The sequence below is a fragment of the Myxocyprinus asiaticus genome, chromosome 14, assembly GCF_019703515.2.
Source record: "Myxocyprinus asiaticus isolate MX2 ecotype Aquarium Trade chromosome 14, UBuf_Myxa_2, whole genome shotgun sequence".
In the NCBI taxonomy this organism is placed as follows: Eukaryota; Metazoa; Chordata; class Actinopteri; order Cypriniformes; family Catostomidae; genus Myxocyprinus; species Myxocyprinus asiaticus.
In genome coordinates, this window is record NC_059357.1 from 35,703,521 (window position 1) to 35,727,519 (window position 23,999).

The 23,999-nt window shown below is 38.8% G+C and overlaps 1 protein-coding gene across 2 annotated transcripts in view; it reads right to left on the minus strand.

Moving 5' to 3' along the window:
* Nucleotides 1-23,999, minus strand: part of LOC127452087 (collagen alpha-1(XI) chain-like) — a 91,398-nt gene that overhangs the window by 62,149 nt on the left and 5,250 nt on the right. For both annotated transcript variants that reach the window (XM_051717266.1, XM_051717265.1), the window contains exons 2-4: nt 7,726-7,893; nt 6,992-7,205; nt 2,750-2,912 (exon numbers count right to left, since the gene is read on the minus strand). In XM_051717266.1, the coding sequence (XP_051573226.1) occupies nt 2,750-2,912; nt 6,992-7,205; nt 7,726-7,893 (545 nt within the window). The remainder of the gene's footprint in view (nt 1-2,749; nt 2,913-6,991; nt 7,206-7,725; nt 7,894-23,999) is intronic.

Consider the following 23,999-nt stretch of genomic DNA (forward strand, 5'->3'; position numbering starts at 1 on the left):
TTGAAAGTCACAGGGGACTATGAGCATTACTCTTGTAGAGACCAGCAAATACTGCATTTATAATAGGAGGGGGGGGGGGGGGGGGGTGAGAGAAGAAGAAAGTGGATCAGTAAAATAAAAATAAAAACCCTGTTACTGTTTAGCTCATCAATTTCACAAAGCCTGTGCCAGAGCATGTCTGGGTCATATTTTAAGATTTTTTAGAGTTACAATATACAATATTTTATTCAAACTGTAAAGTATATACACATCATGGTAGCATTTGTTCTACTGATTTAAATTTAAGTGAATTTTCATAAAAACAAATCCATGTGTCCAGACGGGATGATTTTTACTACTCTACTACAAGTAATGAGAATGTAATAAGAATTATTTTTAAAATTATAGGATTTATTTATTAGAGAGACTCAAACGTAAAAAATCTGGGTGCATTACGCTAATAAAAGCTACTTAACTCATGGTGCTTAATTGCAGGGACGTAGCAACTGTTATAACTGAGGGGGACGTGACCCCCTCCCTTTCAAAAATAATAAAATTTGTCCCCCCCACTTTTCCGTTCTTCTAAAACGAAGCCTATTACACCCAGCAGAAGCCTCTGCCAGCTGGTTGCTTCAGCAGTGGGCAGAACTAAAGCAAAAGTGGTAATCCCCTTGGGTAGCGCTCACATGTCACAGTCCCCATTTTGATTCAGCAAATAGGTTCGGGTGAATGCAGTACGGATGCGCCCGAAGCCGAATACCTTATTCGGAAAAGCACGAAAAATGACTTCAAAATGAATAACGGATTCATCCGAATAATATACAAAATATTTGTATGACTGTTTATCCAAAAAGCACAAGGATAAAGCAACATTTTAAATAAACATATCCAAAATTACAGTGAATTCATGAATCTGTGTAGCCAATATTTCTAAAGTGTAAACCTTATGAATGAAAATGCGCACGGTGTGATTTCAGAACTGATGGACGTGGTCTCGACTACGTTTGCGGTCTCTGTAAATTGTGCGCATCTGGAGCTTATCAAGTGTAACATTAAGATACAACATCATATACACTTTCCACTTCTTGAAATGTCTGTTAATGTATCACATGATTCACACGTGATTCTCATGTATTCATTTATAGCCTAAACCTGAGTGCGATGTTAAATTCCTGAACTGAAGTGAGGATTACACGTCGGAGCTCGTCTATCCGTCTCTTAAAGTTGACCACATTTATATCCACATCAGAGATTAAGAAAATTATCTAGTTAAGACTTTATTCCGAAAAAGTTAAAATGCTGCATAAAGGTTTAAATGCTCAATAGAGTATTCATCTGTTAGGAATATTCCTCCTTATGTAAAACAAAGAAACTGAAACTCTGTCTTTTTCTTCTTCTTCTTCTTTAAACTGTGCTAAATTTGAGAATGTTAAGTGTTCTTGAACTCTGGTAAAGCACTATTTAAATTTAACATTATTATTATTAAACTAAATAATGGTGTCCTATCATAAAAATTCCTGATAGACTTACAGGACTTCCAGCTGTTTGTAGTCTATATCAATATATTTTAATTGCTTTTAATGTTTGAATTTGTATTTAATATTCACTGCAAAATGTGTGCTTGAAATTTCACATTTTGCTTGACACCTCCTGCCTCCAGAATAATGTTGTTATACATGCACAAACTAAAATTCTGTTTCATGCAGATATTAATATCAGAAATATCAGGAGAAACCACATATTCCACAGTTAATTTAGCCCACAAATTCAGCTTCATCTGGTAAGAAAAAAAAAGAATAAAATAATATTTATTCATTATTATTATTATTAATAGTCTATTATTATGAAAAGGCATATACAAGGCATATTTTATTAATAGAAACTATAAATGTAAGAGTAACATTTAAAAATGGGCATTTCATTTAGTTTTGACGCACTTCCAGTTTAAACCCCGCCCATATCTGGTTCTATCTGAATACAGAGACAGATACAGATAATTTTGTCATATGAACAGATATAGTTGCAAATACGGATAATGGCTTCACTGCATACCCCTAGAACGCAGTCAACTTGATTAATATTAATGAGCGACACACACTGAGCTGTTGAGTCATCTTTGACTATTGTAAGTTAATGTTGGTAACAGAAGACAGAAAACATTTTACATTTTGGTAACTTTTAGCAAGTTTTTAATCTCTTACCTCTTTTTTTATTAGTCTTTTTCACTGAAACACTGAATGGCCAAGTCTCATGTACAACCACCAGCCAAAAAACTGAAGGGGACAAACATTCTGGATTTCTTTCATTAGGGTCATGTGTGTGACAACAATAATCTTTTGTCATAGTATACATCTAAACAATGATATTGTTCTTTGACTTTTCCATGTTTTTATTTTTTGGCAGTTAGATTGAATTTAGCCACATTTAGCCATATTCAAAAAAAAATAAATCACATATTCTCAAAAATTCTCTAAAACTGTCATATTGCGAAGAGAGTCTGATGGGGGGGATATTATCAAGACATTTCTTTGTGAGATTTACCTGTGAAAATGATCTAAACAACTGTCACCATGTTTGAAAATGACCTCTGAAGTACATATGTATTTATAATAATTTCAGAAGTCCTTCTAACTGACTGACAATATACTGTACATACAGTATACACTTTGAATGAACTATAAGACAAGTACCATAACTTGACTTTCAGTTGGCTGTGTGCATATGAAACTGTCTTTATATTGTGGAGAGCTGCATTTCTGATCATTCGTACCTCAAACACCTCCTCATCTAGCAGTCGAGTCCCGAACACAACAACGCCCTCCGTGCTGACCACAGGACTGTCTCCACGCATCAATTCCAGTGTCTGCACCTTCTTACAGTCCAGGTACAGTGTAACAGACTTGCCCTCCACACTGTAGGCTATCCGATGCCATCTGAGAAGAGATGACGGCAGGGTTAACCAGTGTCAACAATGGAAAAGCTTGTCGGAAAGCTTCATTACAGAGCTAGAAAACCAGGGGTAAAAATGACATTTACTCATCACCAGTGCCATGGGTTAGGATAGGTGGATTAAGGGTATGAAGGAACATATATGATTTGACACTCCACGGCAGTGGAACTCAACTTTGTTTTGGTACTCAGCAAAATGTTTTACAGTATGTTCACAAGAGCAATACACCAATCAGCCACAACATTAAAATCACCTGCCTAATATTGTGTAGGTCCTCCTTGTGCCGCCAAAACAGAGCCAACCCGCATCTCAGAATAGCATTCGGAGATGATATTCTTCTCGCCACAATTGTACAGAGCGGTTATCTGAGTTACCGTAGACTTTGTCAGTTCGAACCAGTCTGGCCATTCTCTGTTGACCTCTCTCATCAACAAGGTGTTTCCGTCAACAGAACTGCCGCTCACTGGATGTTTTTTGTTTTTGACACCATTCTGAGTAAATTCTAGAGACTGTTGTGTGTGAAAATCCCAGGAGATCAGCAGTTACAGAAATACTCAAACCAGCCCGTTTGGCACCAACAATCATGCCACGGTCCAAATCACTGAGATCACATATTTTCCCCATTCTGATGGTTTATGTGAACATTAACTGAACCTCCTGACCCATACCTGCATGATTTTATGCACTGCACTGCTGCCACATGATTGGCTGATTAGATAATCGCATGGATGATTGTTGGTGCCAGACGGGCTGGTTTGAGTATTTCTGTAACTGCTGATCTCCTGGGATTTTCACACACAACAGTCTCTAGAATTTACTCAGAATGGTGCCAAAAACAAAAAACATCCAGTGAGCGGCAGTTCTGTGGACTGAAATGCCTTGTTGAAGAGAGAGGTCAACAGAGAATGGCCAGACTGGTTCAAACTGACAAAGTCTACGGTAACTCAGATAACCGCTCTGTACAATTGTGGCGAGAAGAATATCATCTCAGAATGCTATTCTGAGATACTGGTTGGCGCTGTTTTGGTGGCACGAGGGAGACCTACACAGTATTAGGCAGGTGGTTTTATTGTTGTGGCTGATCGATGTATATTAAAACCACCCTCTTCTCCTCTTCCTGTGCATTTTAGAATGTGTTTACAAGTAATAATAAGGAATGGATGGCATAATTCATTGTGCTTCAGTGACTTTATCACTTGAAGTCGCTAGTCTCTGTACTGTGAAGTCACTCGTGGGTGTTTGTACTGCTTTTGGTTTGACGTCATCTTTTTAAAATCCCAGAGGAGGCATTTTGCCAGTAAAACTAAGTTATCATTCTAATTAAAAAAGGAATCAGTTTTCTTGTCCCTATATATGCATATACTGCAGGGGAGAGTGTAAATATGTATATATACAGCAGTGCTCATTGCATTATATCATTAACCAGATGAACGATTAAACAATGTACGAATCAAACTCACTCAGACTGCCGACAATTTCTTTTCCACGTATCATTTTTTATTATATCCATGTATGTGATTACAGACAAATCATATAGAACAGTGAAATCACTCACAGAAACTTGAACTTTTCCATATTGCCAGCACTCGACTCCATTATTTCAGAGGAGAGGGATAACGTGAGCTCTACTGACACCCTCTTCACTCCTATTGGTTGTCGCTCCCGAAAGTCGCTCCTCATTTGCATAAAGTTAAACTTTTCTCAACTTTCTCAAGTCGTTAGCAGAGGTCCTGTTTGCTGGTGTCACCAAAAATTGCCAGCTCTCATTGAAAATGAATGAGATCTAGTCGCTTTGTCGCTGGAAGACACTCCATTTGTACGGGGCTTAAGACACATTCAACATAGCCAAATGATCATAAGAAACATCAGACATATCTTTAAGTTTTAGTGTGTTTCAAAAGGAGTCATACAATATTCTTCATTCGCTGCCCCTATATACATGCACTTAAGAAAACTGTTTATTTCAGGGTTTTTGCGGAAAGCAGCATTTTGAAACGACATGTAAACACATTTGCCGTTGTCCTTACACTGTTTAAGGGATCCTTGATAGCACACATACATCTCTGAGATGTGTGTTCTAGATCTTTTCATCTGGAAAGCATCAAATTCTAATTAATATCTGCTAAACCTCTTAAAAAGATCAGATTTACAAACATTATAAATCATACGGCCCATTTACACCTTGCCTTAACATGCGTTTCATATCCGGATAGTATCTGCATTTTCTTTAGCTGGATTGCCTTTACACCTTCCAGTCAAATGTGTCTCCACTCTGATCAGATAGTTATCCGGACAAAATTACCTGCCCAAAATGAAAAAAGTACTTACATATTACACCAGAGGCTGTGGTAACTGAAAATTCTTTGTCTTTTAGCTAATTTTAAAAACATTGTTGATAATTAAAATGCTTTCTATCACTTTAACAGTCAGGGTTTTGTCTGTTGTTTTTTTCACATTGTAATGGCAGAATTAACAGAAAAAGGCAAGAAAACACAATACAGTGCTTTAATAATGGATGACTGTAGCGCAACCTATTACTTGCATAGTACTGTAGTATCCGGACAAAAAATGCATTTGCATTTACACCTTCTTTGAATGTGGTCAGAATCTGTTCCACCTCGAAATGTGGTTATAGTGATCCATTCATGATCCGATCACAGTGCGTATTGGGTGCATTCACACCTGTCATTTAATGCGGTCAACTGCAATCCAATAGCAATCCGATCACTGAAAACGCATGTTAATGCAAGGTGTAAATAGGGCGATAAATGTCTCAAAGATATTTGATGAATGTCTTATTGACATCCCTAAGGAAACGTCTTATTGCAGATAAGCAAACAACCTAAAAAAATATGTCTTCTGGATTTAAACACATACATCAAACAGACTATTAGGGATTGAGAGAAAGCGGTATAACACATCTAGGTTTCTCCTGGACAACACGGCTTATGTGGTCATGTAAACGCATAAGTGCCGTTTTTAACAGTTTTTGTAGAGTGAGCATGTGCGTGGAAAGTACCGGATATCAAAACTGATATTATAGGTATAGCGCTACATCATCTCAACCGGTCAACATGGTGAGAATTCAACATCTGTGGGGAGTACGGTGGGAAAGGGAAAATTGTGTACATCTGTGTATGCGCTCAAGTGTGCTGGGAAAATCTCGGAGTACACACCTGGCAGGTTTGGTTAGATTAAAACGAACTCTGGTGCGATTGCTCTGTTTGTGCGGTTCATTTGAACAAGTGATATATGAACACAACATGGACCAAAGACATCTAAACGGACCAAAAACAGGAAGTAATTTGCCTAATACTGATCTCAAGCATACCTGGTTCTTCTCATCATAGAACCTATGTTGCCCATTACAGTTCGGTACAGGCGTCGGAACCACCGTCAGCCGTCCTTGCAGCATATCTTTGTTTGTGTGTGCAATGGAGGAATTCCTGGCACTGTTTTGACTCCTTTACACATTTTATTAGCTCTTCGTTTGTTCTCAGCTGGTAAAAATACCACCATATATACATATATAAATATAACGAGCGCATTTTGTCCAGCAGCCAGCATTGTTTTGGATGTTCGGCAAGTTCCGTCGCAAAATATATGTCATAAAAGCTGTCCAATCAGGTTGTGACTTTTTCCTGATGCCTTTTGTTTTGTATCTTTAGGTTCGGTGTTAAAAATGCCAGTGTGAACGCTAAGCGAACCAGGACTAAATGTATCATTTTCTTTTTTAGTCCGGACCAAGAGGACCAAGAGAACCGAACTACAAGTGTGAACACACCCTAAAGAGGGAAACCCCACTATTGCAGTGCAAAACGGCTGCAAGCATGATGGAAAGTTAAGGAAACAAGCACAGCAACAACTGTGGAACATAAAGCAAAGCAATGGGGAACAAAAAGTATCAAAGTCTTCCTTGGATGTCATGTTTGTTATTCAACATCAAAGGGAAATTACTCTATAAGAGATATTTTTTAGAAGGAAACTATTGACTGAAGCTTCCTGTTAAAATTGAAGCATGACACACAAGCTACTAGGACAGCATAACAGCATGATACTTACTTTCCATCAGCCATGTTGATTTTCTTAAAAATTGGGTAGAGATCTGGGGAGGGTTGGCCTCTGTGGTCTTCATAGAGAAATACAGGTGACCGGCCCACCTCAAGCCCCAGCTGCTGAACTCCCTGTTCATCATACAGAGACAGCAGGAAGAACTGAGAGTTCTTCTTAGCCTTCACTGTGGTCATCAGAGAGAAGTTCTCAGGGAACTCCGAGCCTGGGAGGAAAACAGCAAAGAGTCATTTTCATTGTTCACATATGGGTCAATGGCAAAAAAACAAACAAAAAAAAAACAAACAAAACAAAATTGTCTGATAATACTGTTGTAGGATTTTCTTTTCATATGACAACAAAATGGCAGACAAAGGTAAAAAAAAAAAAAAAATCTCATACTTAGTTTTCAATTTCTAGACAGTTACAACACCGAGCCCTTTTCGACTTGATGAAAATAATTTTTAATTCAGACATCGAAAACTTATTCATCACAGAAGAGGTCAATCAAGTTATTATTATTTTTTTTAATTTATGTAATTTTTGTATGAATTGGGGTTTTAATTTATTTTTGAATAACCTAGTAGTAATACTAAGAGAAATACTTTAGATCTGAAAAACAAAGTGTTATGCCTTTGACACCACATAACAATCTGTGTTATGCCTTTGACACAAATGGGAATTTCTTAGAATTAACAAAGAAATCTATGGTCTGGTTGTGCTAGAACATTACAATGTGTCCATACCTGGATAAAGTTGTTTAGTTGGGGCACTGAGTTGAATCTTTTTGTCAATCCTGTATGCCATGTCTGTGTCTGTGGTGTCCTTCCTCTCAGTGCACAGACCAGCATCTATTGACACTCCCTCCATTTTTTCTGACAGCTCCAGTACCCGTAATACATCAATCAGATTGGCTGCACAAAGCAAAGAGATGGTAGACATGTTAGGCACTCACTGGTGTTAATTCTGTGCACTCACAATTTATGACCAAATGATAATAATCAGACATGTTCATTAAAGCTGATTTGTGTAATTTTTTCTATGCTAAAATTATTTCCCCAAATCAAGCATAATATGTAGAGACTAGAGCTGGGTATGGACAGCCACCCCACAGTATAATACGTATTGCGATACACATGTCATAATATATTGCGATACATCACAATACATACATTACGATTTGATATCACAATACATCATGATATCATGATTCAACTCGATTCCTATTCACAAGCTTTCGATTCCAATTCATTTGGGTATATATCAGTTATAATATCCATTTTGCTTACATACAGTATGAAATAAATTATCTTTCAGCTAATGCTGTTATTTATTATACAGGGGACCTTCTAACTTGGTAAATTACAGAAATATAAATTTTACATTATTATTTTATCATTAGTTTTTCAGCGTTTTGGTCACATTTGAGCTTTTTAGCTATATTACAAATATACAAATTCCATGTATTCCATCAATAAATATATTGTCACCAAATTGCAAATATTATATTGCATGCAGTATAAACAATGTATATATATATATATATATATATATATATATATATATACACACACACACACACACACACACACACACACTCACTGAGCACTTTAATAGGAACACCTGTACGCCTACATATCCATGCAATTATCTAATCAGCCAATCGTGTGGCAGCAGTGCAATGCATAAAATCATGCAGATACGGGTCAGGACCTTCAGTTAATGTTCACATCAACAATCAGAATGGGGAAAAAGTGTGATCTCAGTGATTTGGACCAGCATGATTGTTGGTGCCTGATGGGCTGGTTTGAGTATTTCTGTAACTGCTGATCTCCTGGGATTTTCACGTACAACAGTCTCTAGAATTTACTCAGAATGGTGCCAAAAACTACCAGTGATTGGTAGTTCTGCGGACGGAAACACCTTGTTGATGAAAGAGTTCAACGGAGAATGGCCAGACTGGTTCGAGCTGACAGAAATGCTACGGTAACTCAGATAACAACAGTTAAATTGTAGTGAGCAGAACACATCAAGCCTTGAGGTGGATAGGCTACAACAGCAGAAGACCATGTCGGGCACTTTATTAGGACCATAGTGTTCCTATAATGTTCTGCGTAAGAGAGGCCTAACGTGTCTGCAAAAGAAACGGGCTCAGTTTCAGTCTCTCTCGCACCTCATAGAAGCGCCTCTGACTGCACTGAGGAACGCCGATTTCAGAGTTTGCACTTATTTAGATGACCTGCTTCTTCTTTATGGAAATGCTGGACATGGTATGAAAGCACAGATAGTTATTTATAAATATTGATACATGGAACTAAAGCATCGATACAATGTCATAAGAAAAATTATTGTGATATATCAATATATGATTGTATCAAAACATATCTAGTAGACAGCTGGTTTAATATGTATAAGTAAGCGATTCATGGGCTCATTTCACTTAAAAGTGTAACACTGTGGCTCTGTGACGCTATCAAAACATTGCTTTGTTTGTCTGTGCGGCTCATACAGCCTGACATAGCAACATTTGCTCAACCAATGGTGTGAGTTTGGGGCGGGATTATCTGTTTGTACAACAAATGGTTGACGGAGGGAGTTTTCTGGAATCTGTTTGACAACAGTGATATCTTTGCACTTACATTTAGTAACACAGGAATTACTCCCTTCAGCTTTAAGTCACTGTTGTAGATTCCAGGACAATCATAAAATAAATTTTGGTAATATACAAAACAGGTTAGTTTTATAAACCAATAGCGAAGAGCTATCAGTCTCATATTTTTTTGTTCACAAGTCTCTAACTGGAGACCAAGTAAAGTCTAAAGTCAAGTGTGTCAATTGCCATTTGATTCCAAATGTAAGACTCTAATGCTGCTTTCATGTGCTATAGAAATTATCCTACTTCCCACTTCTGAATTGGTAATTACGAGTACGTCCCATTCAAGTGCTTTGTTGTCAGAAAAAAACATTCAATCATATATATTTCTTGAAGAACTTTTATTTTGACACCATAAAACATATTACTCCGCTTGCTGACGATAATGGAATTTTGGTCAAATACAAACTATTTTTACAGTGTAAAAATGTACAACATGCATTAAATGGATGTTTAAATACATAAATGAATATGACCAAAACGGTAAGTGCTAACAATTAGCTGTATTTAGAAAAATGAATAAATCCTGTCATTCACTACAGAAACCTTAGTCTCCTCCACCATGTTGCAAGTTTAGGACTCCTTTCATGTCGGGAACTCATGTATCAAAATTATCTCAGAGTTTCCTAGTCGTCATTACAACTTGAGGGGTCATTCATGTGCACCTTCCTAGTGGGAAACTCATATTTACGATAATTCTGATAGCAGGTGAATGCAGTATAAAGACTGATCACACTGTAAAATCAGCAACAAGAGGTAGAAAATTCTGCTGAGCAATCGGTCTGTGCTTTCCAAAATTTGAACCACTGCCCCCAATGGCCGAAGCTGGAAGTGCTTTTGAGGAGCAATGTCCACAGTAAGTTGAATTTTTTAGTTGTAAAAGATGCAATACAGTCAACAAGAATGCATATTGTATTAACCCCCCCAAAAAGGCCAACCCTAAAACTAACTGTCGTGGAGTAAAAATTTAACTTTAGACCAAAAATATAACCTCCAAATCGCACACATTTTTTTATGTGAACGCTGTTACTTCCTGGTTTTCATGGCACCAGAACCCATGTCTCAGAAGTTGCATGTGCAACGCACTATCAGTAGTGCTACATGGAAAGGTAAACACATTTGAACTGATGCAAACAATGTCTGAAGGGAGATTGTAAGTAAATCATGTAGGATTGCACTTGTCAGTAATTCGACAGAATGGGATCAATCTCAGGGTACATGAACAGCAGCATGTCAATGTCCTGTGCGATCATGTTGTATAAAACAGACAGTTCCAGCTAAAATGGGCTCAAATCTGATTGGATGAGCAACGTTTGAAGTCATTGTAAAATGTTGGATAAACGCACACCTGTGACCGTACATTTTTAATTTTGTATTATTTGCGCCAATTTACGTCGCTTGGCAAACATAAACAGCTTTCAGTTAGACTAATCAGCAAAATGACTTGGCAGAAAGTATATATTGCTAGAGCCTGATGGTCTTTCAGCTGTATTATTCTCTAAGCCAATCCCCTTCGGGTTTGAGCAGGAATGAACAACTGTGCTGAGAGTTTGGCTGCCGATAGTTAGCTGATTTGAAGCCAGCTCAAAGAATATCTAATCTCCTTGGAAGCTCCAAGATGCAGCGTATTTAAATGAAGCCCACAGGTGAATATCAATAAGGTTGTCATTATGGGATTGAGTTATGACACAGTCTAGCCTGAGACAGTTAAATACACACCTAACAGCTGATATCTGCCAGCGCCTCTTACAAAAAAAAGGCTCCTAGTGCCTTTCCACAATCTGATGTTTACGATCACATGAAATGTATTCACAGGAAAGTTACAAGAAAACACTTAAAAAAGACTCAAAAAAGTCTTTGAGACACTTGTTGTTGTAAATAACTGCAATTTTAATGTTTCACTGAATTACTGGTTTAATGAATCTATAATACCATAGAATGAAAATAAGGGTTTGATCTGTTGAGGCTGTAGCTTACTGGGGGGTATCTTTTGAGTAAGGTTTGCTTAACCACAATCCTTGGCATGTGTGGCAGTTTGCAATTAAAAGAGGATCCTAAATTTAAATTGCCCTCCTGTTTCCACGGCCCTCCTTTCTCTCCTTTGTTAATTAAACATATGGGAAAGTTTGTCTGTGCCAAGTGACTGCCTGCTGAAAAAGAATAATGCATTTTATGGCATTATTTATTTGTTTAGCAGATGCCTTTATTCAGGCCTGACATAAAGCATGGCAACAGACTTGTAAAAAAGGCAGTGCTGAAATACAGGCAGTGCTCAAACACAACGGAAAACATCAGGTACTCATTTAAAGGTTCCTCCGACAGGACTGTGTCAATTCAAATCCCATATATTACATTACACAGGCCTTATAAATAAATAAAGTTTTCAGCTCAATGCCCCTTGTCACACAAACATACATAAATGCTGCCACATCTGTTGATACTCGCTGGTTTAAGACACATCAATCTGAATTGAAATGTATTTGACAGTAAAAGTATCTATATAAGCAAATTCATTACTGTAAGCTACTGTCATATGGATGATTGGGAGAATACACCCAAAATAATATTTCAAGTCTCTCTAATCCAGAAGTAGGGCTGCAACTAACGATTATTTTGATAATCAATTAATCTAATGATTATTAGAATGATTATTAGACTATTTGGCGATTATTGCAACTATTAATCATTAGCTTTTAACTGACTATTCAGCTTGTGCCCCGACTTAAAAGGTTGTATTAAACGTGCTTACTAACAATAGAGGACAAAATAATCTTTTAAAAAAACCTCTAAATGACATTCACTGAAACTTTTTAAGTTTAATTCAGTAAAAAAATTCACTGCAAAAAGTGTTTTTGTCTTGTTTTTCATTTAAAATTGTCTAAAAATCCTTAAAACAAGATACATTTACTTGAGAAGTAACATAAGATATTTAGACTTGCTTTAAGAAAATGTATCTTAAATATAAGTGTATTTTGTATATACGTGTATTTTTTCACTTGGTTAAACTTCTGCGAGTGCAGTAAAGATAAATATACTTATATTCAAGATCTATTCTCTAAAAGCAAGTTTAAATATCTTATATGCTGCTTCTCAGATGAATGCACATTTTTTTAAAGGATTTTTAGATATTTTAAAATATTTGTATTTTTAATATTACATTCAACATTCTCAGATAAAAAAAAATTCTTCTGCTGTATAGCTGCTAAAGTAAATGTACGTTGTTTTAAAGGAGTTTTAGATATTTATACTGGAAAACAAGCCAAAATAAAACAAATCAAAAACGTATTTTGTTGCAGTGTATAATGGGGCAAAGACTACCCTCTCTCACCTTTCTGTTCACTTCAATCCATCTTTAACTCACAAAAAAAACAAACTCTCTCGTATTAATAAAGCTGCGTATTCCTAGTTTTCTTCACGATAAGAAATACACAGTGACGCATATATTACGATTCAATAAATCACGAGCCATCATGTTATAATTTAGCTTCATTAAGCGTGCACGCTCGAGGGATGAGCGTCCCCACAACAGAGTGTGCATCAGTTGGGTGCAGTTTCAATCTCTCTCCCCCTTAGATCGGGACACTTCAAACAACTCATAGAAGAGGCGCTGACCACACAGAGAAATGCCAATTTTGGAGTTTGTAGTTATTTACATGATCTGCTTCCTTATTATTTGACCTCTAAAGGAATAGTTCACCCAAAAATGAAAATTTGCTGATAATTTACTCACACTCAATCCGGAGTTTCTTTCTTCATCAAAACAGAATTTAAGATTTTGAGGATTTCATTTCTGGCCTCCTCCTTTAAACAATGCAAGTGAATGTACTCCAGTCAAATACAGTCCAAAATGCATATTTACTTCTGAACCCAAACAATTGATTATTTTTAGAAACAAAACAATACTTATATACTTTTTAACTACAAATGTTCACTTCCATACATCTCAGTGCACGCTCATGAGAGGGATGATGTAAGCTTGTTGGTAAGGTCATGCATCACGTGGAGGAGGAGGCAGGAATCACATCATTGTTTACAAGAGAAACTTGCACAGACCAAGCGCCGTTCACAAACCAAAACAGTCAAGAACAGAAAAAATTCAATAATTTCTAAAAAATTATAAAAAAAGAAAAAAAGTTAATGATGTAAATAACCATCCTTTATTTCAGAGCAATGCCGTTGCATTATCTACTTGTGCTTTTCTTTAGCAGAAATATATAGGCTATATGACTGCCAGGAATTCAAGCCACACAAGTTTTAGTTAGTGAAACCAAGTGCAAGAGCATTTACTGAGATTCACAGGATTTACACAGTAAGATCAATGGCAAAGGTGATATCACACAGAAGAGAAGCTTCACAAACTGAAGAGGGATTCACAAGGTTGATGACCACAAAACTGAAGAAGAGGTAACAGGTGAAACAGCAGGGTAAGCACTAAACAGATATCGACGAAGATCAAGAGCAAATACAGACAGGTAAATAAACACTGCATGAGACCAGCGCGGTCAAACTAGAGTCATTTGTGTGAGACTTCACAGTAAAGTCACGTGAAGGTGAGTTATTTATGTAGGCAGTGATGACTGAATGAATTGAGTGCAGGTGCGGTGAATTAGAAATCGGGTGATGAGGAGCGGAGCACTGAAGGAGGTGCAGTTGCATACCGATGAATTCAGATATCGACCCTTTGTTTCTTTCGATGGTCTGAAATCCTCAGGGGTAAAATGTTCACTGCACACCCTCCAGTATTTGAGAGAATGTAGGGGTGTACTGATATCCAGGTTCAGCGTGATAAGCCAGAGCTTCAATCGCTCATGATCATGTATAGGCAATCGATGTAAAGTTCATATTTTTCCCGGCATGCATTTTCTTTGGGGTTTCTGAAGGTTGAAGCATCCAGGATACACATGCCAAATGACCATTTTGAACAATACACTTATACAAATCCACAGCAAAGACAATTAAACTTTTGTACAGCACTCCTCTTGTAAACAATGACGCGCTTCCTGCCTCCTCCTCCATGTGACGCGTGACATTACCAACAAGCTTACGTCATCCCTCTCATGAGCGTGCGTCACAGTGATGTATGGAAGCGAACATTTGTAGTTAAAAAGTATATAAGTATTGTTTTGCTTCTAAAAATAATCAATCGTTTGGGTTCAGAAGAACTTTATTTTTCGACTGGAGTCGTGTGGATTATTTTGATGCACCCTAAATATGCATTTTGGACCGTCAAAAAAAATGGAGTACATTCACTTGCATTGTTTAAAGGAGGAGGCCTGAAATGAAATCCTAAAAATCTTAAATTCTGTTTTGATGAAGAAAGAAACTCAGATACATCTTGGATGGCCTGAGGGTGAGTAAATTATCAGCAAATTTTCATTTTTAGGTGAACTATTCCTTTAATAAAGCTATAACGCATTAAATATAACTGCATTTAAGATGTAACGTCAGGGTGTTTCCTTTAAAGAGCTCCGGCTCTGCTTATTCCACAATGAGAGTGTTTCTGTATTTACTTATTTTGTATTTTTGCATTATAATTCCCTCATACTTTGCTATCTACATCATCTGAAGCCAGGGGCGTAGATTCCAGGGGGGATGGGGGGAGGTTACCCCCCCCCCAATAATCAAAATAAGCAAGTACAACCCTCCAAATATTTATACCATGATCAGTGGAAACATGTAAGTGCTTCACGCTGCAACCCCCCCCCCCCCCCAAATCTACGCCTTTGCCTGAAGCTGTTTGGTAAGTTTAGATTGCATCTGGACTGTGAGCTGTGTAATTCTACCTCTCCTCAATCAGGCGCAAACTGCAGTGCTGCTCTCGTGCATCATCATTAGAGTTTAATGTGATCTCATGTTTTTTGTCGACAATTTTTTGTCGATAACTTCGACTAATCGTTTCAGCCCTATCCAGAACCAGTCAATCATCAAGACTAACAAAACAAACAATTGTCCCTGACAAAGCCAATGCAAAATGCAGTAGTTTGATCATAAACAATGTGATCTAAGCAAGATGTCACACAGAATGACAATCTAATGGATTGTTGTTCAATGTGTGCTGTTGGGTAGCTGACAAATAACATGTACAGAAAAATGTCAACCTAAAAATGTGGTAACATCTAAATTAATTGGTTAAAAAAACATATTGTTTAACATCGCTGAATTAACTTGAATACATTCTGTTACACCATCAAATCTATTCCTTGCAGATTACCATTTTTTACAGTGTGAGCATTACTTTAACATAACCAGCATGATCTCATGATAGATTATGTAATTGTGGCAACATTTTTGCAAAATGATATAACATGGTTCATTGCATGTATTGTGGAAGTTCCAATGTAAAATGTCAAGGTGCATTTATCCCAAAGAGATGAGATTTTTTTAGGATAAATGCTCATTTGTGTTTTAAGTCAACAAAACCTACCTCCTTACCAGTGATGGGTGAAATTGGATTACAAGAAATAAATTACTGTATTCTAATTACTTTTAGGCACAAAAAGTAGTGTAACACATTACATTTAAAATTCTTGTAATCAGATTACAGTTACTGAATTTCAATGAAAGTAATTACTTTTAAGTACATTACTTGGGTTACAAATATAAAAAAAAAAATCAATACATTCTGAGATGCTATTCCTCTCACCACAATTGTACAGAGCAGTTATCTGAGTTACCATAGACTTTTTCAATTCAAACTAGTCTGACCATTCTCTGTTGACCTCTCTCATTAACAAGGCATTTCCGTCCACAGATCTGCCACTCACTGGATGCTTTTTTGTTTTTGGCACCATTCTGAGTAAATTCTAGAGACTGTTGTGTGTGAGCAGTAACAGAAATACTCAAACCAGCCCATCTGGCACCAACAATCATGCCACGGTCCAAATCACTGAGATCAAATTTTTTTCCCCATTCTGATGGTTGATGTTTACATTAACTGAAGCTCCTGACCCATATCTGATTGATTTTATGCACTGCACTACTGCCACACGATTGGTTGATTGGATAATCGCATGGATGATTGTGGGTGCCAGACGGGCTGGTTTGAGTATTTCTGTAACTGCTGATCTCCTGGGATTTTCACGCACAGCAGTCTCTAGAATTTACTCCAAATGGTGCCAAAAATAAAAAACATCCAGTGAGCAGCAGTTCTGCGGATGGGGTATGGCCAAGCACAGTGCTGTGGGAAGCAAGACCGGGGAGATGAGTGGTGAATGATTTCCACCTGTGCTTCAGTGAAGAGGGCGGGGGCTGAGGAGATGAGACAGCAGCAGACGAGAAAGCCCAGCTGACAAGCTGTCCGTGTGTTGACCATTTGCTGTGCTACCGAAAGCTGTGCTGATTTGTTGCCACCTTTGATTTATTTGCATCTCCATTGTTTTGTTTTTTATCGCTGTTAAGTGAATGTTTTTGTTTGAATAAACGGATTTTCCTGTGTTGGAACTGCCGCCTCCCACATCCTTATTCCCCGGAGCTAAGGATCTTATTACACTGGTGCCGAAACCCAGGATTGAGGGAGATCATCCATCAAGGAGTCCTTGCCATTGGCTGACATCATAAAGACCCTCATTGGCATCCACCAAACACAACACCAGGCCCTCCTTGAGCTTCGTTCAGAACAGGAGCAACGGTTTGAGGCACTCTTGCGAGCCCAGGTGGAGGTCCGGTGAGTGTTCCAGAGCTTGCTGCCGCAGGGGGGTACTCCAGCAGCGACACCGGCCACGGGACCCCCACCTCAGATCACCCTGGCCAAGATGGGCCCCCAGGACACCCCAAGACTTTTGTGGAGTTGTTTAAGTGGGCCGCTGGAGGGTTAGGCTGGCCCCAGACGCATTGGATGGTCCATCTGCTGCCGCTCTTGTCGGGGGAGGCCCAGCTTATGGCCCAACAACTGCCTGTGGCTAATCTGCTGGAGTACCCAGACCTGAAGTGAGCCATCCTACAGTGGGTTGGCCGGAACCCAGAGCAACATCGAGAGCAAGAATTCAACCTATGGGGAATTCAGCTGCCCATTTGCCTTCACCCAGCAGTTCCAGGATGCCTGCTGGAGGTGGTTCCTAGTGGAGGACCGTGACGCCGGTGGGATTGTCATCTTGGTGGAGCTAGAGCAGTTCATCGACCGGCTGCCAAAAAGGACCACGGAGTGCATCCAGTGTCACCGCCCAACGTCGCTTGATGATGCAGTCGGGCTGCCTGAGGACCACTTGATGGCATATCTGGGAGACGGCCAAGCTTTCTCTCTCTCTCCCTCTGTCTCTTCCCTTGGTGCGTTCAGGTTGTAATCAGACCTCTATTCAACAACAATTGGTTCAAGGTGAGGCTTTGGGTACAGCATGTAGTGTGAAGGTGAGGTGTGTGCAAGGGGATGTTCATGAATACCCTTTAATGCACATTACTATTCAATATCAGGGCCAAAAACTTACAATTGAGGCGGTGGTTAGTCCTCATCTCACCCATCCGCTGACTTTGGGTACAAATTGGCCGGCATTTCAATCATTATTGAGGGTAATATGTGTTAATGGGTCCTGCAACAAAGCGTATCAGTGTGGGTTGTGCAATTTGCTGGCTGGGGAGGCAGTACCAGGGCTGTCTACATCAGCTCCACATCAGGAAGCCTCAGGGGAGGGGGAATCTTGGCTTCCCTAGCCCTCAGAGGATTTCTGGCAGGGGATTTCCCTTAGGAGCAGTCACTAGATGAGACCCTTAGGCATGCTGTTGACCAAGTGAGAGTGATTGATGGTCAATGCCTCCAGCCAGATATGGCACTCGCTTATCCGTATTTTTGAATTATTTTGTTATTAACAATTTTATTGATTCCGAAAATAAAACATACAAACACAACATAAAAAAATTGAATCAAATATTCACATTATCCCCCACCCCCAAACATGCACTACTGTGGTCACCAACAATTAGATCATCAAAATAATAAAATACAAAAAATACATAAAAAAACAAGATATACATTCAAACAAAATCAATAAAACACATACCCAACTAAACTACAAATCCATTCCCCAAGAACCATCCAAAAAAGCCAAATAACCTCCCACTTCCTGATGAACAAATCACATTTCCCCAGCCTTCTAAAAAACATCTCCTCAAATGCCGCCACCTTGCCCATCTCCCCTCACCATTCCATAAATGAGGGTGCCCCAGCCGGCTTCCATCCCCTGAGGATGATTTTTTTTTACCAATCATGACTCCGGCTAGGACCCAACTTTTTAAATAACTGTCCCCAATATCCAGAGTCATCCCATCACCCAGGATACAGAGTCTGGGGCTAAATGAAAGTTCAGTGTTCAACATCTCACTCATAAAGTTCTGATCTTTACACATCCCCAAAATACATGTATTGTGTCCCCATCTTCTGATTGGCACCGCCAGCAGATGGGTGTGTCATTAAGACCCAACCTATACAATCTAGAGGGGGTCCAGTAGATGCAAAATCTTAAATTGCATCAGACGGACCCTTGCATCTCTAGATGCAGACTTGATGCTTTTTAGGATCCTAGCACACACTTCCTCCTCCAATACCAGATTTAAATCTTCTCCCAGATTAAATTCTTCTCTCCATCCCCCAGACTCTGAACCAACAGGGAGTAATACACTGATGCTTCATGACCTTTCCCAAAAGCAGTAATCATCATTTCCAGAGTATCTGCCACTTTAGGGGATGTACACTACTCCCAAAAATAGTACAGAGCAAGTGGCACAACTGTAAATACCTAAAGAACTGGGATCTAGGAATCTTAAAATGCTGAACCAAATTATCAAACGATCTCTGTACTCCACTCTCATATAGGTCACCGAGTGTAGTAACCCCCCACCCAATCCACTCTGATCAACAGAAAGGGGACTTATTAATATGTAATTTAGGGTTCAGCCATATGCTTGAGACAACATTTAAATAAATGTCCAAATTAAACACTCTGGACACTTTTGTCCAAACCAGGTGCAGATGTGATATAACGGGGTATGACTTAACTTCTCCGGTTAGTTTGATAGAAAGGCTTTGCAATGGCGAAATAGGGGCGAGAACTTCCTGTTCAATACAGAACCAGGGAGGGGCTCTCTCAGGTGGGAGCGACCAATGGGCCAAATGTCTGAGACCGAATGCATAATAATAAAGCAAAATCTTGGGTAGGCCTAACCCACCTTTGTCAATCGGCCTATGTAATTTATTGAAATGTAACCTGGGATGCTTACCATTCCAAATAAAGTACTTCACTAGGCCATAAAATTGTTTAAAATAAGAGAGGGGAACATCTACAGGGAGAGACTGCAGCAGGTAGTTAAATTTTGGAATGCAGTTCATTTTAATAACATTAACCTTCCCAATCATAGATAAATGTAATGAAGCCCACCTGCCCACATCGCTCGAAAACCTTTTTATTAGGGGGTCAAAATTAACTCTGACTCAATCACATACATTTGCTGGGAATAAAATACCCACATACTTAATGCCCTGTTTGGGCCACTGAAAGGCGCCCGGCTGAAAAGCTGTTACTGGGCAGTTCGCTGTCAGAGCCAAAGCTTCGGATTTAGACCAATTAACTCTGTAACCCGAAAATTTAGAAAATAAATTGATAATTCTGTTGAGGCAAGGCATAGATCTAGTAGGGTCGGACATGAATAATAAAATATCATCTGTGTAAAGCAAAAGCTTATGCGCCACACCTCCCGCCATCACCCCTGGAAAATCATCCTCCTTTCTTATCATGACTGCTATATTTTTCAATTATTAAGGATCGGTTGTACCGAGTGACGCAGGACGCTCAGACAAAGGAGGATACAACCCAATTGTTAATACTGAAGAGCCGTCGGGAAATGCTATTCCAGATGGCTCATTATAATCCGATGGCAGGTCACTTAGTGCAAGAAAAGGCACTGAACCATCAAATGACCCATTTCTATTGGCCAGGCATTCATGTAGATGTTCGCAGATTGCCGTGAATGTCAGCTGGTGAATCCGCCGGCCACCCCAAGAGCGCCATTGCACCCCCTTCCATTGATCGAGGCCCCCTTCGAAAGAATTGGAATGGACCTCGTTGGGCCATTAGAGTGGACGGCACACAGGCATCGCTTTGTGTTGGTTCTGGTGGACTACGCAACACGATATCCGGAAGTAGTGCCTCTGCGCAACATCTCAGCACATAGTGTTGCAGAGGCACTCTTCAGAATAATCTCCCGAGTGGGGATTCCCAAAGTAATCCTCACTGATCAGGGCACGACGTTTATGTCACGTACACCGCACGAACTGTATGAATTATTGGGGATTAAATCGATTCAGACCAGTGTTTACCACCCCCAAACAGATGGCTTGGTTGAATGATTTAATCAGACACTAAAGAATATGATTTGTAAGTTCATGCACGAAGACACTCGAATTTGGGACTAGTGGCTCAAGCCCCTCTTATTTGCAGTATGAGAGGTCCCACAAGCCTCCACGGGGTTCTCACCATTTGAATTATTGTACAGGCATCGACCGCGCAGCGTGCTCAACGCCCTATGGGAAAATTGGGAGGAGGGACCTTCAAACAGCAAAAACGAAATTCAAAACGTTCTTGACCTGAGAGCAAATCTCCACACACTGGGGCAATTAACACAGGAGAATTTGCTCCAGGCTCAAGAGTGTCAAAGCTGGCTGTATAATTGGGGTACTCGGCTATGGGAATTTACACTGGAAGATAAAGTCCTTGTATTACTCCCCACATCAAGCTCTAAATTACTCACCAAGTGGCAAGGGCCCTTTGAGGTCACACGGCGAGTCGGCAAAATCGATTATGAGGTTAAATGAACAGATAGAGGTGGAGCACGTCCCGCTTCCTCATTCCCTGGAGCTAAGGGCCTTGTTACAGCCTTAATGATGAGAGAGGTCAACAGAGAATGGCCAGACTGGTTCGAACTGACAGTCTATGGTAACTCAGATAACCGCTCTGTACAATTGTGGTGAGATGAATATCACCTCAGAATGCTATTCTGAGATGTGAGTTGGCGCTGTTTTGACAGCACGACCTACGCAATATTAGGCAGGTAGTTAATGTAGTTAATGTTGTGGCTGATCGGTGTATGTATATATATATATATATATATATATATATATATATATATATATATATATATATATATATATATATTATGTAATACAACTTAAATGTGAATTCATGTTCAAATGCATGTATGTTTGCATTTCTGTGACATCTGAAGACAATGAACAAAGAGAAAATAGACATGATTTGTTGAGTTTAAAAACAAAACATAAAATTGTGACAAGAAAGTAAGAGTAGTTCTAGAAAGTAACAGTATAGTAATTGGTAATGTGATTACTTTTTCAATTAAGTAATCAGCAAAGTAATCTGATTATAATTTTAGAGAAATAGTTAGTAATATGTAGTGGATTATTTTTATTTTTTTTAGTAACTTACCCAATACTGATCCCTACCATAAACCTTAAACTAAAACTGCCGCGATATACATACAACGAGGCATGTACAAATGATTTTAAACAGTATAAACATGGGCATCAGGATTTTTGGTTAAAACGTATTTGTAGAAGGGAATGTGTTTATTTTAGGTACTGGAACTAGTCTCTATTCTTTTAAGTTTGCACACTTACTGTATAATCACCTTTTAGCATTTTTGCAGCTCATTTATGTGATGTCATGTGGTGTGGCAAATACATTTTTTAAAAGTGGAAATACTCCATGTAGTCTTTCTATTTCATTAAAATTAAATCATCAAAACTACATGTTCAGTACAAAATGCAACATTTTAGAAAATTAATTCTTCAAATACTTTTAGATAAAGTATAACATATAGTACACATATAGCTGTTACTGCTTGACATGTCATGTCAACTACACACTTACAGTTAACACATTAAACTGAAAGCCATAAGAGAAAACAGACCTTGTTTACCAAACACATAGAATTAAATTCTAGAGTTAATGGCTCAAACACTGCACTGTTAAATATCTGCCCTCTGACCTCAGAGAAATTCACATGATAGTAATAACAGCGGCCTGATGGCTTAAGAACAGGAGCTGAAATGCCTCTACTGAGTGAGAATTCTTTCAGCAAATTCCCAAGATACTCACCAATTCATTGTATGAATAGTCTGAAAACAAAGCATCCGAGACATGGACCATAATGGTACCTCTTTAGAATACCCGAATCAATGGTGTATCAACATTTATGACATTAAACCAATAACATCCCAAACTAACTGCAATCTACTGTGAAGAAGGAATACCAATGTTTGAAATAGTGCATGGGGAAACAGAATATTATGCCTCGAAAGTAACCTTAAATGGTAAAAACAAATCAATATGATAACAAGGATTCCATTAGCAAAGGGATAGGAGAACATAAAATGGTGACACATCCCAAAATAAACCCTGTCTCCCCAGTTAACAAATCCTTTACTAAGTAGGCACTTCTCCCTCCACTGAGCTCTTTCCTCAGCCCTAGGGAATGTTCCTCCTCCAGCATCATAAAGGAGCCTGGGGCAGGTGGCTGGACGCCATGTTGGAGATCCGGAGCCAGTCCAGAAGCAACAAGAAGCGCTGTATACTCTGTACTGCAGCCAACTGTCAAATCGGAGCCAAGTCTCCAAATCACATTCATCAGGAACTGTCTGACCCAAGGCAGTGCTACCTGTCTGTTTTATTCACCTGTATGCTTCAGCCAAGTGCTGCTCTCACTGTTCTACCTATAGCTATGTTAATTACACCTGTCTGGGTGTGGCTGTCTGGCACATCTGTGGGGTTTATACTGTAAAGGCTACTTTCTAACATCACCTCAGTGGAGTAAAAAATTAATCTTAGAGGGAAAATGCGACCTCCAAAACACACTCATTATTGATAAGGTGAATGCAATTACTTCCTGATTTTCATGGGACCAGATCCCAGGTCTCATTAGCACCTCAGGAAAAGGTAAACAAATTTGATTTAATGTCTGATAGGAGATGGCGCTTGTCATTACCTCTGCAGAATGGGGTCAATGTCAGGGTACTGGAACATTCGATAGAAGCATATCGAGTTCCAGATCATATTGACAGAAATGTCTAGTTGCATTACAAAACCATGTCAGCAATGCTGCCAGCTTTAAGGACTGCATTTCATTAACTTTTTTTCCCAATTTCCTGAAAGAAGTGATAAGAATATTAGGCTGACTGTTTATAGTACAATGTAAGATTACCATTACCATTCCATTCCATCAAACTCTAAATGGAGTAGTAAAGCACTTTGGGTAAATTTGCACAACATCATGTTATAGATTTAATGTGTTTACAATAACTACACATGTAACATGATACATTTTGGTTTACACTGGCTACATAACCAATGTTTTGCTAACATGTCTACA